The sequence below is a fragment of the Pituophis catenifer genome, unplaced genomic scaffold (assembly GCF_029215685.1).
Source record: "Pituophis catenifer annectens isolate HBS135680 unplaced genomic scaffold, rPitCat1.0.hap2 SCAF_4, whole genome shotgun sequence".
Lineage (NCBI taxonomy): Eukaryota > Metazoa > Chordata > Lepidosauria > Squamata > Colubridae > Pituophis > Pituophis catenifer.
The window spans coordinates 123328969-123346623 of record NW_027256884.1 but is presented as its reverse complement, the minus strand read 5'-3'; the positions used below and the strand labels follow the sequence as shown (position 1 = coordinate 123346623).

At 44.0% G+C, this 17655-nt stretch overlaps 1 protein-coding gene across 2 annotated transcripts in view; it reads right to left on the bottom strand.

Moving 5' to 3' along the window:
• The window catches only part of ME3 (malic enzyme 3), a 137867-nt gene that overhangs the window by 49133 nt on the left and 71079 nt on the right, over positions 1–17655 (bottom strand). For both annotated transcript variants that reach the window (XM_070942925.1, XM_070942926.1), the window contains 2 exons: positions 13886–13961; positions 6138–6299 (listed from right to left, as the gene is read on the bottom strand). In XM_070942925.1, the coding sequence (XP_070799026.1) occupies positions 6138–6299; positions 13886–13961 (238 nt within the window). The remainder of the gene's footprint in view (positions 1–6137; positions 6300–13885; positions 13962–17655) is intronic.

Sequence of the window (17655 nt, the reverse complement as noted above, 5' to 3'; positions counted from 1 at the left end):
TCCTTCCTTCCTTCCATCCATCCTTTCCTTCCTTCCTTCCTTCCCATCCCGCCCTCAGGATGGCAAACATATTCAATATACTTTCCTCCTCCTATTTTCCCCACAGCAACAGCCTTGTGAGATGAGTTGTGCCAAAAGAGAGGGACTGGTCCAAGGTCATCCAACTGGTTTTCATGGCTAAGGCAGGACTTAAACTGTTGGAATACATGTTGGAATGTATTTTGCATTGAAACAACTACAAGAAGTATTCAGCCAGTAGATGGCAGTGTTTATAACTTTGGATTTATGGTATATACTCTATGTTCTTTTGCTCTAAAGTAGAATTTCCCGTTTCCTGTTACAGTTAAACAGTTGAGCAGGAAAGCACATGGTGACTGTATTCTTTGTTTGCTCTGTGGTGCTATATATATAAACAGAATTTCTAACACAAACTCACAGTCTCTTGCTTTCCAGCTGAGAGTGTCTTAACCACTAAACCAAACTGAGGATTTTCCAAATTCATGGTGGATTAGTCTAGGAAGAGCTGTGAGTCATTATAGATGATGTGATGAATGAACAATCAGCAATAATGGAATAACTGGGGCCTATCGCAATGAATTAATGGCTTGCAAAATCCTCTCAAGGAGGGAAGATTAAATTCTCCTTTTTATCTAAAGTTCAAAGGAATCTTAAAGGACAAAATTGGACCCTTTTTAATATTTGGGGAGGTATTGGGTTAAGGCGAAATTGATGAATTAAATGTTTAAGACCTGAGACATCTTTCCTCTAAGGCAGGGGTTGGCAACCTTAAGCACTCAAAGAGCCACAAAGGTCCTAACCAGAAGCCCCCCATTCAATTCTGGAGCCGACTAGAAATCTGTTTTCCCCACCATAGAGTCTTCTAGCACGGCGTCCCTTTTCCTCTACCTGTCCTAACCAAAATCTTTATCAATTGTAGAGCCAATTGGAAAACCTGCCCCTTGCCATAGAGTCTCCTCCTGGCACACTATGCTTCCCCCCCCCAACCGGAAGCGTCTCTCAAAATTGTGGCGCCAACTGGCGACAAGGAGTTGCAGCAGAGGGATGAAAGAGCCACATGCGGCTCCAGAGCCACGGGTTGCTGACCCCTGGACTCTAAGGAGTAACAGCCTTAGGACACAAATGGGGCATTTGGGCCTACCTCCCATCTTGATGGCTCCCCATAGATTTTCTGTCTGCTTCCCACCCCGCTTGGTCCCCCATATGGGAGGGCTGGATGAGGATCAGGAAGGAGAACTAACTGATCACCCTGCGGCCTCCATATAGTTTAAATATATATCCAGTTTTTGAAATTCTGAGAGATATTCCAGCTGACACTGTTTCTCATTTTTTCTTACTAGAGGGTGGTGAGACCATAATAAGCTCTTTGTAAGATCTCTGGAGAAAAAGCTTGATAGAATCGTAATAAAAATTGGATTGTGGCTCCAAATAAAATTGCGATTATTTAATTATGCGTAAATCACAACACTCAACCTTTGCTTTGTCGTTGTCAGCACTAGGATAAATGCATCTTGACGTGCTGATGTGTCGTCTTATTGTTTCAATCAGTAAGCGACCCATGTTTACTAAATAAAAACGCTTTATTTTAATGAAGAGCATTTTGTTAGCTAAGTTGATCACATCAAATAGCACGAGGTATTTCTTGGCCAAAAACAAAGGGGGTGAAGGGAAAGATACAGATGTCACTTCTGGCATGGGCTTCAGCTGTTTGGATTGCATCCTTTTTGCAGTTGAAGACCAGAAAACTGCTAACAGATGCAACCCGTTCTCGTATCATCGCAAACATTAGGGTGTGTGCAAACTGACAAAACACTGAAATTAATTAGGCTTGAATTCTTTATTTGGCGAAATATGATCTCCTCTGGTCACGCAAAGGGATGTGTGCATTTCCTTCTGACTAGCACAGGAAAAGTCAAATCTTTCTGATCGACTGGAAAGTTTTTATCGGAAGCTTTCATGCTGAAAGATTGAGATGACCCCTTTTGGCTGCAGTAAGTTAACCATCATACAACTTGTTGAAATGCTTTAGACAATTTCAATTCTTCTAGTCCAACCATCTGCTCAAGCAGGAGAACCTATTCTATTCCAGACAAATGGCTGTCCAGTCTCTTCTTAAAAACCTCCAGTGTTGGAGCATCCACAACTTCTGGTGGCAAGTTGTTCCACCGATTAATTGTTCTCACTGTCAGGAAATTTCTCTTTTATTTCTAGGTTGCTTCTCTCCTTGATTAGTTTCCATCCATTGCTTCTTGTCCTGCCTTCAGGTGCTTTGGAGAATAGGTGGATAAGCTGTAAGCTGACTTTGTATAAATATACAAAAGTATGAAGACTATTGCTTAATGCATTGTAAGCCTCCCTGAGTCTCCGGAGAAGGGCGGCATATAAATCAAATTAAAAAAAAATAATGCTGGAACGCTGCTCTGATGCCACCCCGAGTCCTTCTTTTCATTAAGATCATAGGCATTGACATTTTCATTAGGATCATAGACATTGACCTACACCAGCCATGATGGTCAATTTAGGCTTGCAAGATTGAATCTGGGTCAGTCACTGGGACCAGAGATTTACTGCTCTGAGCTTTCAGGCTCGTGCTGGAGCCCATCTTCAGGGAACTTCTCTCTACTGAATATGTGCTATTCTGTGAGTTGTATTTACAGTAGTGGCCAAAATTGTGGAAACCTTTTGGGAAAAATGTATTTTTGAGGTTTGATGGCTAGTAACACCACTTTTTTTTTTTTTTTGCAGTTTCAAGATAATCCTATTCCACTGCTGGAATGGCCTAGGAAGAACCCAGACTGCGCATGCGTGGAGGAGGCGCGCATGCTCACATTTGCGATCCGGTAGCGAAGGTAAGTGCATTTCACCCCTGCACTGGATGGCATGCAATGGCCAAAATGTAGGCTTCTCCCTAATGGTCTTAAGTTCAGACTAGGTCACAGACTTTGCTGTATCTGTGCTACCTTCAGCATTTCCTGCAAGCACTAAGGAGGCTGTCATTCAGTTCTGGTATGTTTTGGGCAATCTTTCATAAGTGAAACCAAAGCCTAGCATGTTCAAGATAGAGTTCTAATCAAGAGATTAGCTTTCAAATAAACATACTGTTGACACCCTCCAACATATCTTAAGATACTGTACATGGAGTCTAATGATATCTTCAGGCTGTCCCATGGGTGCTTTTCAAAAGTCAACTAGAATTTTTTGGGGGGGGGGTTTCCCCCAGGGGTGGGTTCTAATTTTTTTTACTATCGGTTCTGTGGACGTGGCTTATTTTGTGGGTGTGGCTTGGAGGTCATGTGACTAGGTGGGCATGGCTAGCCGGTCAGAGTCATTTCTGGAAGGTCCTCGCACTTACGACCAGTCCTCGCACTTACGACCCAACTCATTTGTTTGCTTTTAACACTGATCAGCTGTAGGACGGCCCTTTGAAGCCCCGCGGCAAGAGTTTAAAGAGTTTTTTTCCCTCTAGTCATCAGCTGGGACTCAGGAGCAATAGATTGGGGGTGGGACCAAATAAAAGGTAAGAATAACGTGGGTGGGTGGGTGGGTGGAGGACGGGGGGGGAGAACCGGTTCGGTGACGTCATATTGTCACCGCTACAGGCTCGGCCGAACCGGACCGAACCGGGAGAAACCCACCACTGGTTTCCCCCCTTGAAAACATTTTGCTTCTCATCCAAGAAGCTTCTTCGGTTTTGACTGAATGGCAGGGAATAGAAGGATTTATATTCTTTGCAGTCGCACACATTCAGTCAGAACCGAAGAAGCTTCTTGGTTAAGAAGCAAAACGTTTTCAAGGAAAACCCCCAAGAAAGTTTATTTATTTATTTATTTGTCAACAAGTACAAGGAAACAAGTAACAGTATAGACATAGACATGGACACATGAAAAAAAATTGGCACAAACAAATGGATATAAATAAGCAAAACATAGCCATAAAACACATAAAATGAGTACATATAAATGGGGGCAGTAGGATAGGGATGGTAGGCACGCTGGTGCGCCTTATGCACGCCCCCTTAGGGACCTCTTAAGAAACATGTAAGGTCCACGGTAGACAGTTTAAGGTAAAAGGTATGGGGATTAGAGAGACTAACAACAGGGTCAGGTAGAGTGTTCCAGACATTTACAATTCTATTGCAGAAGTCATATTTCCTTCAATCAAGATTAGAGCGATTTACATTGACTTTCAATCTATTGATAGCCCTTGTGTTATAACGGTTGAAATTAAAGTACTCATTTACCGGTAGGACATTTTGGTAAATAATCTTATGAACTAAGCTTAGGTCGGAACATAGATGGCGTAGTTTGAGGCTATACAGGCCTAAAATTTCAAGCCTGGTGGGATAGGGAATTTTATTTCAAGCAGAAGATTTGAGTACTCATCTAGTAAAATTTCTCTGGACCCTCTTTAATGTATTGATGTCTGAAATACAGTGAGGGTATTATAAATTGTGGGAAGGTACCCCCCTCCTAGAAGAATGAAATCTTTTAAGAAATATTTAAAAAAGGCAGGATAAAATATTTCCCCTAAAAGAGAAATAAAAATCTTAAGGGAGACAGAAACTCAGAGCCCACCCCCTACCCCCAAGCAGATACTGAGCTGGGGCAACTTTAGAAAGATTTGGTAATCCATTACTGCCTGCAGCAAAGTCTGGCTGTGAACAAAGGTAGGGTTAGCCTTCAGCCACAATAGGAATTGCCCAACAAACCCGTTCATTGCATCGCCCAGCAAACTTCAACCAAACTTGACTCAAACAAACATGACCCCACATGGCCCCATGGGAGTCTAACAATAGCCAATAGAACACATGTTCTTGCACAGAAACAAGAAGCTCAAGTTCAAAATCCAAGAGAAGGTATAAAAGCCACCCCACTCTCTCAATTCCAGGTGGTCAGTGTTTCAAGAAGTTTAATCAAAATGCAGTTAACAGTGATAAGCCATCATTAGGAGTGTATATATATGTGTGTGTGTGTGTGTGTGTGTGTGTGTGTGTGTGTACAGTTAATATCTCGGGTTTCTTCCTGTGTAATTGTAAACATATCCTTAAAAAGGGTAGTAGCGACGTTTCAAAGAAACCACATTTGTCATCTTCAGGCTGAAGTTCTCGGTTTGGTTCTTATGGGCAAACTGTGTGATCGTAACTGACGTTTGATTGGGTATGTTAAGATTCGTTATGGTCTTTTCTCTATTTCAATATTGTATGAAATTCATACCATATTGTATGAATAAATGTGATGACACTTCCCATCTGCCTACTATTTGGAAACCTGCTCTCATAGACAGACGAATCTTAACACAAAATATAAACCATAGATCAAAGATTCATCAAAATGGCTATGTTGCCACCATTTCCAGCATAACTTATCCATTAACCCACAACCAAGCAACAGCGCTTCCACCCAATCAAAATACAGCTACGTCATCAGCCAATCAGAATACAACAACACTGTCAACCAATCAGAATACATCTTTGCCTCTTTTCATAGAAAAACGTCAGTTACGATCACACAGTTTGCCCATAAGCACCAAACCGAGAACTTCAGCCAGAAGATGACGAATGCGATTTCGTCGAAACGTCGCTACTACCCTTTTAAGGATATGTTTACAATTACACAGGAAGAAACCCGAAATATTAACTGTACACACACACACACACACACACACACACACACACACACACACACATATATACATACATACATACATACATACATACATACATACATACATATGACAGGAACTGGAAATACCTCACAGGAGCAGCTGAAGGCAACTCCCAGAGAGGCAAGAAATGCCTCTCAAAGTAAAGCTTTGTACACAGCAGACATAACCACTGTAACAGTCAGCTGCCCAGAACCATGTGCTTGGTGGTTCTGCTTCACCATCAAACCATCTTTCCAATCAGCCTCCATGTTTCCACTGTCTTTCTCCCGGCTTGGAACTGAACCAGATGGATATTTTCTTCCAACAAAGTCCAGTTGCCTTTTGAAAAAGCACCTTTGGGACCACTATAACCTGGATGATTGAGAATCTCCATAGACAGGTATATTCAAGCAACTCTGATCCATACCTTTAAGGTTGTAGAAGAGATCTAAAAGAAAATAAGCGAGCCACCTCACCTCGTTGTCTGTGCCGACATCCAGAAGAACGGGGAGGCAATGCTGCGGGTGAACGCCACCACAAGCGGTGTAGAGTGCGAGTTTTCCTACTGGGATGCCCATCCCGTAGCTTCCTAGATCGCCCAAGCCTAAAATTCTTTCTCCGTCCGTCACCACAACAGCCTGAAAGTGAAGAGAGGAATCTGCTGAAGAAAGAAGCATTCAATGAAATGTTGCTTTTGTTAAGCAGGAGTGTTAAACCAGGCGGCTTGGAAAGACAACTGAATTGTTTCACAACCAATGGAGCTTTTCTCTGATAAGGCCATGTTCTGAAACATTGGATTTATAATACAATAACAGAGTTGGAAGGGACCTTGGAGGTCTTCTAGTCCAACCCCCTGCTTAGGCAGGAAACCCTACACCACTTCAGACAAATGGTTGTCCAACATCTTTTTAAAAACTTCCAGTGTTGGAGCATTCACAACTTCTTGTTCCATTGATTAATTGTTCTGTCAGGAAATTTCTTTTTAGTTCTAAGTTGGTTCTCTCCTTGATTAGTTTCCACCCATTGCTTCTTGTCCTACCCTCAGGTGCTTTGGAGAATAGCTTCACTCCAGAGGTGGTATTCAGCAGGTTCTGACCAGTTTTGGAGAACCGGTAGCGGAAATTTTGAGTAGTTAGGAGAACCGGTAAATACCACCTCTGACTGGCCCCGCCCCCATCTATTCTCTGCCTCCCGAGTCCCAGTTGATCAGGAGGAAATGGGGATTTTGCAGTAACCTTCTCCTGAAGTGGGGAGGGAATGGAGACCCACCCATGCCCCACCAAGCCATGCCGTGCCCACCAAGCCAAAAGATCTACCTATTTTAGGGACTGGTTGGAAGATAAGGAGAGATGCTGGTTTACTTAGAAATAGACTTCGTTGGGATTTTCCCCCCCTCTAGATGACAAGGAATTTCCTTTAAAATATTAACATATTACAGATGATTAAAGGCAGAAATCCCAGGAGGGTTTTAAACATGTGCCATATGGCTTGCGGTTTCTTTTTTCTGCTGAAAACGAACGGGCATCGCTTGTTTGATAGAAAACAATGGAAGTCAGGAATGAGAATCAAACTTTTCCATTTCTTTAGATCACTCTGTTGTTTTCAACTGAAGAAATCAATTCCAGAAGAATGTATCTACCGATAATTGTTTGTGGCCTGGGCTGTGGGCAGAAAAAAAGTCCTTCCCTTTACATACAAAAAAACAACACTGACCTGAATATATGTTTGTGGTCTGAATATTTTGGATTTCCTAGCTTAGGGGAGTCTGAGTCTCACTGACCTTATTAAACATGCTACAGATGCAGTGAAAACCTTGCAACTGATGTGCATTTCTTTGTTTTAAGATGTGGGCAATCAATCACTATCCCAGCAATGTCAAATATCCTCTAGTATTTTCATCCTCAGAGCAGTTGTCTCAGTCTTGCTCTCTAGTAACCTTTAACCTTTCAGAATAACAGAATAATAGAATTGGAAGGGACCTTGGAGGTCTTCTAGTCCAACACCGTCCTTGAGCAGGAGACTCTGTACTAAGGGTGTTAAACTCCAGGCCAGATCAAGGGTGCTTAGATCTGGCCCGTGGGGCAGGCCTGGAAACAGCAAAGGACCAGCCCGTGGTACCTCTGCCAGTGAAAAAGGAGCTCAGGAGGGCTGCACCGTTTTCAGCTGCGATGGCCTCCTGCAGCCCTCTACCAGTGAAAACAGAGGCCGCTCCATTTTCGCTGGCAGAGGGCTAGCAAAACAAATTCAAAACAAAACAAAAGGAGAAACGTTTCCCCTTTTGCATTTGAGCATGCCAGAAGGGACAGGAAAGGAGAAAAGGAAAGAAAGAAGAGGAAAGAAACAGAAGGGAAGATGGGAAGAGAGCAAGGAAGGAAAAAGAAGGAAAGAGGGGAAGGAAGAAGGAAGAGAGAAGGAAAAAGAAGAAAAGGAAGGGAGGGAGGGAGGGAGGGAGGGAGGAAGGAAGGAAGGAAGGAAGGAAGGAAGGAAGGAAGGAAGGAAGGAAGATTATGAGAGTGAGGGAGGGTTTGAAGGAAGTCCTGCCTTAGCACTTGGCCACTACAGGTGCCCCCGACATGAGTGACATCGAGCTGGCCACGCCCACCATGGCCACGCCCACCCCTGGCCATGTCAAGGTTAAACACAACCCTGATGCGGTCATCAATGAAATAAAGTTTCATTGGAGCCGAGGTGGCGCAGTGGTTAGAGTGTAGTACTGCAGCTACTTCAGCTGACTGCTAGTTCAGCAGATCAGCGGAATCAAATCTCACCGACTCAAGGTTGACTCAGCCTTCCATCCTTCCGAGGTGGGTAAAATGAGGACCCAGATTGTTGGGAGCAATTTGCTATTTAGTATACTGTCTTTGGTGTAAACCATCCAGAGTCCTCAGAGTGTGGGTGGCATAGAAATATGACTAATAAAATAATAATAAAAATAAAATAAGTTTGACACCCCTGCTCTATACCATTTCAGACAAATGGCTATCCAGTTTCTTTCTAAAAGCCTCCAGTGATGGGGCGTCCAAAACTTCTGACGTTGCAGCATCCCAATGGTCACATGATCAAAATTGGGTGCTTGGCACCAGTTCATACTTATGACGGTTGCAGTGTCCCAGGGTCATGCGATTAATTTTTGTGACCTTCTGATGAGCAAAGTCAATGGGAAGCCAGATTCACCTAACAACCGTGTTACTAACTTATGAAATGAGGCAAAACTCACAACTGTCTCACTTAGCGACAGAAATTTTGGACTCAGTTGTGGTCGTAAGTCGAGGAGACCCTGTATTGGTAAATCACTTCTGTACTGTTGCAAGAAAACCGTGTAATACACCTATAAACTCAATTGAACTTCAAGTTCAACTTGAAGAAGACCAGGTGTATGGACACTAAAAAGTATCTTGGTTATAATTACACTATATATGTGGGTCCATGTGTGGAGGAAGGGAGAACTTTTCAGGTGAAGTAACACCGTATCTATTTCCTTTTGGAATGGATGGATTATGACAGCCATCCTTTGAGTCATCAAACCCACGGATGTGTCAAAATCATTTTTAAGGAAGAATCACGGACGATAGACAAGTCTGTTTTGCGCATACAATTAAGCCCAGGAAACTGGCATCTTGAAGAGAAGTGGAAAAGATTAAGAGCTGTAAAAAGGCACAATCAGCCAGTAGCCAACACTCAACTGGCAGTGTTTCTCAACCTCAGCCGCTTGAAGATGTGAGGACCAACTCCCAGAATTGGCTGGGGAATTCTGGGAGTTGAAGTCCGCACATCTTCATTTGCACCTCACATGGTATCTTCCGGGACTCTGTATAAATGGGCATAGTAACCTCCCTTCACAATTTGATGTGGTGCCCCATGTCAAATTGTAGATCACATCATGACCAGAGGTGGTATTCAGCTGGTTCGGACCAGTTTGAGCGAACCAGTAGCAGAAATCGTGGGTAGGCCTGCCCACCCGCTCCGGCTCTATGTCGTCCTATTTAGGCATGTTTTTGGGGCTGGCCGTATGCACGAAAGGCATATGCTCGAGCAAAGCGCATGCGCGGAATGTCGGGCGTATGCATGGAGGTGGACATGCGGGCGACCTCACATTTTCGGTGCTGGCCGAACCAGTAGGTAAATTATGTGAATCCCACCTCTGATCACAACCGGTTGTAAGCTGAGGGCATATACTGATCCAGTATCTGATTTTTTAAAATATAAATGATGCTGTGCTTCAATGGTTAGATGGTCTGGACCAGAGGTGGGAAACGATGGCTCTTTTCAACTCCCAGAATTCCTGAGCTGGTTTAGGAATTCTGGGAGTTGAAGTCCACAAGTCATAAACGGGCCATTGTTCCCCAGCCCTGACCTAGACATTGGTATTTGAACATAAAAGGAAAGGTAAAGGTTCCCCTCGCACATATGTGCTAGTCATTCCTGACTCTAGGGGGTGGTGCTCATCTCTGTTCAAAGCCAAAGAGCCAGCGCTGTCCAAAGACGTCTCTTTGGTCCTATGGCTGGCATGACTAAATGCCAAAGGCGCATGGAACGCTGTTACCTTTCCACCAAGGGTGGTCCCTATTTTTCTACTTGCATTTTTTACGTGCTTTCAAACTGCTAGGTTGGCAGAAGCTGGGACAACTAATGGGAGCTCACCCCGTTACGGGGCCCTAGGGATTCGAACCGCTGAACTGCTGACCTTTCGATCGACAAGCTCAATGTCTTAGCCACTGAGCCACCGCGTCCCAGTTTTTTAATAGATCTTTTTAAAATTTATATTTTATTATGTTTTACTAATCTAGGTAAAATATTAATATATTGTTCTGTCCTCAACCCCACGCACACACACCAACAGACGTTCAGGAGTTAAAGACCAAACCAGCCGGCAAAATCCTTTTCCTTATGATAACGGAACTTGGCAACAACCTAGTGGCTGCCTGCCAAAAGATTATTATTTACAAAGAGGAGAGATAACGTCTCCCCACTTCTAATACATCAAAGGAAAGCAGTTCAATAATTACGGAATTAAATCAAGTCCAGAGATACTTCCAGCAAAGTCTTAAAGCAAAAGTCCGGCAATGCAGAATGGTGTGGAAGCTTTCAGCTTTGTTCGTCACAAGGTTTGACTGGCCACCACGCTCCCTTTTATATCCTGTGGGGTGTGGTCCACTGACTCAGCCTAATCTCGGACACACCCTTTCTTCTGTTGCGCGCGCTTATCTCTGCGACGCTGGCGTGGGTCCAGCCAAGACTTATTACCCTCATCACTGTCCATCTGTGGCTGCGTGGACGTGCTTGGCCCCGGCCCTATCTCTTGCCCTTCGGCGGACACCGAAGACATTGCCAGAGAGGAGGGTCCTGGAGAGGGAGGCCTTGCCAACTCCTCTCCTTCATTCTCGGAGTCCTCTCCTGCCGATGACACAGGCTCAGGTAACGGAGCCACAACATATATATTGCTAGTCCATGTATGATATGCCATACGCTAAATAAATAAATAAGGGCAACAGCTTCATATGTTCCATTTCTGAATTTTAGATATCCACCTGTATTTTTGCAATGAAGGTTAAGATGTCTGAATTCTAACCCAGTTTGCTTTGGTGTGGTTTTTGAACTGAATTTTGGTCTTCCATTTGTGGTCAGGAACGGGGCAGCCATGGAATCAAAAAGCGATGCGTCACTCTTTGATCTTAAATCCTGATAAAATCAAACTATATGCCCAATCCTGCCCTGTTGTTTGAAAAGAAACAAACCCCAACTTAACCACATGACTGGTTTTAGCTTGATTGGCTTAGATTCTGAAAAGTTCTTGTTTAATTATGCAAACTTCTCATTTACAAAAGCTAGAACTGGTTTCTTTCAAATTAATTCGGCATGTGAAGGCTGCCAATCTTTCTGAGGGGCCTGTGGATGAGTTCCATCTCCTTCGGAGCACAATGGAGAGATGTTACTATGGAAATGCTGAACTTCTAATGCAAAAAAAAAAAAAAAAAAAGAAAGAAAGAAAGAAAGAAAAAGGGGGGGGGTGTTGGAGGAAAGCAACTTTGCCTGGAAACCACGATTCTATATCACTAAATGTAGACAAGAGAGATTCAGTTATTGTTTTTTTTTAAAAAAGAATGTAGCCACAATTATACATGCTCAGAAGTGGAATCTTCATTATATCTTAAATTTATTTTAATCCTGCCTTTATTATTTTTATAAATACCTCAAGGTGGCTAAAAGTCTGTAGAGATTCTCAGTCATCCAAGTCATGTTCCAAAGTTGTCTTTGGGGCAACCATGACCTGGATGACTGAGAATCTCTATGGACTTTTAGCTATACAATTTGGGATGAATACCCTTGGAATGGTGTGGGAGTAGGAAAGGATTTCCAGAGGTAAAAAATTGCAGACTACAGGAACCATTTGCACTACTCAGGTGACCCTGAGGACACAGATAAACCTCCAAGTGGCCTCAACGACCTTCCAAAAGGATGCAAATGACCAGTTGTTTGCAAGGAATATAAATCCTTCTATTCCCCACTGTCCTGTCCTGCTTCTTGGATGAGAAGCGAGATGTCTTCAAAAGAAAAAAAAACAAGGAAGTCCAGTTGCCTCCTAAAAAAGCACCTTTGGGTCAAGGTGGCAAACAAACGTACTTCTGCGTCAGGGGTGGGTTCTAACCGGCTTTACTACCAGTTCTCTTTGTGCGCACGCGATCGCCTCTTGCGCAAGCGCGTTGGGAATCTGCCCAGCTGAGGTGTGGCAATCCGCTCTGCCGCACCTCTCAGCTGGGTGAAAAAAGAAGAAATATAAGGTCGGAATAACGCAGGGGTGGGTGGGAGGGCCCAGCTCTCGAAGAAAGAGAACCGGTTCGATGACGTAATAGCGTCACCGCTACTGGCTTGGCCGAACCGGGCCGAACCGGGAGCAACCCACCACTGTTCTGCATCCTATTTTCCCCACAACAACCCCATGAGGTGGGTGGAACTGAGAGTAACTGATCCAACCTGAATCTACTGTAGGTAGGCAGGCAGGCACCCTCACACAGTTACCAGGTTCTTATTATCATATGTGGTGGACATGTCCAGAAGCTAAAAATTATTGGAATAAAATTAAGATATGGCTGGAAGAAATGATACAACAACGTATTGATTTAAAACCAGAACTGTTCCTATTGGGTAGCATGCCAGAAAAAATTAGCAAAGAAAATATTTATTTGTTTATACATGTAATAACAGCTGCAAGTTGTCAGGTTTCAGGCTGTCTTCAAATAAATTGCATCGCAAACGAAGTCTTTTATAAAACAAACTTTCATTTTATTAAGCACAGCACTTTTTACATCGACTTGTTGCAGCCGGCACTGACGTGCTGCCCAAAACCCCTCCTCTTCCTTCCCCCACTCCTCTGCATTCATTGGCCATCTTCCCAATCATGCATCCCTAATCTACTACTCCAATTCAAAGAATTCCCCCTCCCATCCATCTCCTAGGGGACATTATCTCCAGAGGAAATAAGTAGGTGAAAGGCAACCATCTGTTGCAGACGCCTGCATTCTCCTTCTTATGTCAGCACTAGGATAAATGCATCTTGACGTGCTGACACAGGTATTGTTTATGCACAACATTGGAAAGCAGAGAAATTACCTTTGAAAGGAGAAGTAATTAAAAAAAAATTAGATTGTGCAGAAATGAAGGGATTGACTTTGATGATTAAAGAAAGAAGATTCAGAATACTTTAAGATATGGAATCAATTCTACTATTGGTTAGAAAAGAGATACAAATAAGTAAATTAATAGTTATGTATAAAAATGCTATAATCAGAATATTTTGAGAACTAAGACAGAAGAAATATCAAAAAGAGGAACAATTGGAGACAACACCGAGATGTCACGTGGAAGGAGTGACTGATGTATTAAATGTTTGTTTGTTTAAAAAATAAAAAAAATACTTTTTTTAAAAAAACCTAGCTGTAGGTAGGCAGGCAGCCTCACCCAAGAAAGTGGTGTCACATTGCCTCGTCTTCTCAAACTAATTTGTCCTCTCGTGCTGACGAGCGTGAAAAGAGACCTCATCCAAGGCCTGAGCCTTGAACCTAAGATCAAGGGCAATCTTTAATTAGTCCTAATAAGCTTCCTGCAGCTACAGCAGTCCGGCTTTAAAAAGGTAGCTCATTTGTAATAGGTTTCTGATTCCACGAAAAATAGAAGTGGGGTTTTTTTCCCCCCTCCCCATTAAAAACGAATCAATCAGCCCCATTACCTTTATGTTGTCTTCAGGCCAGGAATTCAGCATTGTGGAAATGTGTCCTTTGTCGTGAATGGTAATGAATAGGCCACTGGGGAAAGAGAGAGAGAAAAAAGGATAAATTACAAAAAAAGAGGAAAACTAATCTGAGCAGGACAGAGAAGTAGGACTTGCAAGAAAAGGCTGGGCACCGAGTGGAACGGCATGGAAAAAATAGTTTGGCGTGCAAAAAAATGGAGCGCCTCAGCAGATTTCTGAAAGCTTGTTTAAATTTCTTCAAAGGAGCATCCCAGGCAAAATAGGAAGCATAGGATTTTAACACACTTGTGAATTAGTGTGCGAACAGGGGTGGGCTTCAAAAATTTTAGCAAGGGGTTCTCTGCCTGGTTGCTGGGTGGGCGTGGCCATGGTGGGTGTGGCCTAGTCAGCCTCCTGCATCATGGCGGCGTTGGCGTTTTTGCCCTCCCTGGGCTCCGGAGGCTTCTTTTGAGGGTGAAAACGGCCCTCCATTTTTGGCCTCCCCAAACTTCCGGTAGGCCCGTTTTTCGCCCTCCCCAAGCCTCAGTGTGTGCCCTGAATTTACCTGCATCCAAAACGGGCCGCGTGGGGACTCCTGGGAGGGGAGGGGCAGGGTGGGCGGGGCCAGCCAGGAGTGAGATTTAGGGGTTGTCTGAATTGCATAGACTCTTAGCTAGAGGTTCTCCCGAACCCTGAAAACCCCCAGCAGCCCACCCTGGTGCAGAAGCAATCCAGGCAAATGAGAAGCATGAGTAACCAGGGCTCGCCTTTAAAGTCCTTGACTTACGATCACGATTGAGCCCCCAAGAGTGACTTTTGTCCCACTTTATGATCTTTCTTGTCAAAGTCATTAAGCGAATCGCTGCAGCTGTTAAGTGAGTAACCTGGTTCTTAAGTGAATCCGGCTCTCCATTGACTTTGCTTGCCAGAAGGTTGCAAAAGTGGATCGCATGACACCCCTCAACCTCCCGGAGACAACCGTCATAAATATGAGTGAGTTGCCAAGTGTCTGAATTTTTGATCATGGGGCCATGGTGGGGATGCTGCAACGGTCATAAGCGTGAAAAAAACCCAGCCCCATGTCACTTTTGACAGTGCCGTTATGACTTTGAACAGTCACTAAATGAACTGTTGTAAGTCAAGGACTGCCTGCACAAAGCTCTCTTTTGTAGCAATGCTAAATGTTCCAGGTGGGATGGCCAACAAGTATTACAATACCCAGTTCACAGGTTCACTTAAAATGGCCAGGCACTGCTGAATAATTGACCTTGTAATGTCATTGAACAAAATCATCAGGTATCATCTTAGAAGAGATATTCTACTCTCATTCATAACGAATAACTGTTCTGTCCCCGTCTCACACACGCACACAAACAGATAGCCAGGGGTTAAATAAAACTGGCAGACAACAAATTCTTTCGATAAGAGGATTGGCAGCAACCCAGTAGCTGCTTGCCAAGATCTTTACTCATAGAGGGAGGGGTTGTTCCTCCGACAGATAAACCCAAACAAGATACACACAGTTCAAGAATTGTCAAGTCCAGTCCGTATTAAATCCAAGGCAGATAACGTTGTTTCAAAGATACAACGTGACTCGCTAGTAGTTAGTTTTATCCGTCACAGAGTCTGAATGGCCATCTCACCCCCTTTTATCCCCTGTGGGGTGTGGTCCAGTGACTCAGCTTAATCTCTGGCACGCCTCCTTTTCTGCTGCGTGCGCTTGTCTCTCCGACGCTGGCATGGATCCAGCCAAGACTTATCTCCATCACTGTCTGACTCCAAGGAGATACCTGGCTCTTGGCCAATCTCTTTTCCTTCGGGAGACACCTGAGGCATTGCCAGATAGGAGGGTCCTGGAGAGGGAGGCCTGGCCAACTCCTCTCCTTCATGTTCGGAGCCTTCTCCCTCCGATAAGTCGGCCTCGGGGGTCGGAGTCACCACAATAACAGAGTTGGGACCTTGGAGGTCATCTAGTTCAACTCCCTGCTCAAGCAGAAGACCCTATACCCGTGATGGTGAACCTATGGCACGCGTGCCACCTGTGGCACACGGAGCCATATCGGTGGGCACGTGAGCATTGCCCTAGCTCAGCTGCAGCATGCATGCACGTGCTGGCCAACTGATTTTCGGGCCTTCCAGGCCCACTGGAAGTCAGGAAACAGGCTGTTTCCAGCCTCCGGGGTGGGGGTGAGGGTGAGGGAGGTTTTCGCCCTCCCCAGGCTCCAGAGGCTTTCTAGGAGCCTAGGGAGGGCAAAAACGGCCTTCCCCACCCTCCCCCAGAGGCCAGAAACGGCCTGTTTGCCAACTTCCAGTGGGACCAGAAGGCCCGTTTTTCACTCTCCTCAGGCTCCAGAGGCTTTATAGGAGCCTGGGGAGGGTGAAAACAGCTCCCCCCCACCAGAGGCCCTCCAGAGCCAGGAAATGGCCTGGGGCGCATTGAATTGTGAGTGTGGGCACGCACGTGCGCGACCCCCCCACACACACACCCATTTTTGGCACACGGTGGCAGAAAGGTTAGCCATCACTGCCTTATACCATTTCAGACAAGTGGTTGCCCGGTCTCTTCTTAAGAACTTCCAGTGATGGAGAACCCACAACTAATCTAAAGGCAAGCTATTCCACTGGTTAATTGTTTCGTTAGGAAGTTTCTCCTTAATTCCAGGTTGCTTCTCTCCTTGATTAGTTTCCATCCAATGTTTCTTCTCCTGCCTTCTGGTGCTTTGGAGAATAAGTTGACCCCTTCTTCTTTGTGGCATCCCCTCAAATACTGGAATACTGCTATCATGTCACCCCTAGTCCTTCTTTTCTTTAGACTAGATTTTCCCCTGGTGTTTTTTAGATGTGTTGGGATCACTGGATGGAAAAATTGTGATATTTCAATCACAAACAGCAGAAGATACTAGCCATGATGATATCAGGCGCAACATGGTTCATGTGGGCTTATTTTACCCATCCCGGGTTTTCACTTCCAACACATCTGGGGAATGCCAGGTCACTCTGCATTCTATGAGTCAGGATTTGATTGAATGAATGCATTCAATAAAATTTAATTTAATGAATATAACGTTTTATTTCCAGAAATAACTCCAGCATATGATGCATAGGCCTCCTGAGATCCTTTTTTAAGGAACCTCCCAACCATCTGCTGTGTTTGCAGATCCTATTTCTGTTATTGCTGTGGCAACTGTGTTAGGCTTTGAAATTTAGAAATCAAACATTCAAAATTAGTTTCTTTGGGGAAAAAAATGTAACTAACAAACACATCATCTTACAAAAGAGCCTGGACAATCAAACTTCATTTGAGGCTGCAAGGAATTTATCCGAGGTGGAAGAATCATTCACCAGTCAATGGTTGAATAGATTTGTTTAGAGCAAAGACTTGGTTGTCGCAGAGGTTTTAAACAACACAATAACCTAGTTGTTTCTTTCTTTCTTTCTCAAAGTGCTTTTCAGTTTATGCTTAGTAGGTAACTCATGTTTTCTGAGCTCCAAAGCTAAACACGGCTGGCCCGTTTGGTATTTGGAAGGCAACTATTAGGAAATACTAAGGTTAGGATAGGCTGGGAAGTTAAATATATATTATAAAATAAGGTAATGGCATCTTCTTTTGATAACAGCTGTCAAGAAAGGTACCAAGATGGCTCCAGAAGTTGTAAATGCTCCGACACTGGAAGTTCTTAAGAAGAGATTGGATAACCATTTGTCTGAAATGCTATAGGGTTTCCTGCCTAAGCAGAGGGTTGGACTAGAAGACCTCCAAGGTCCCT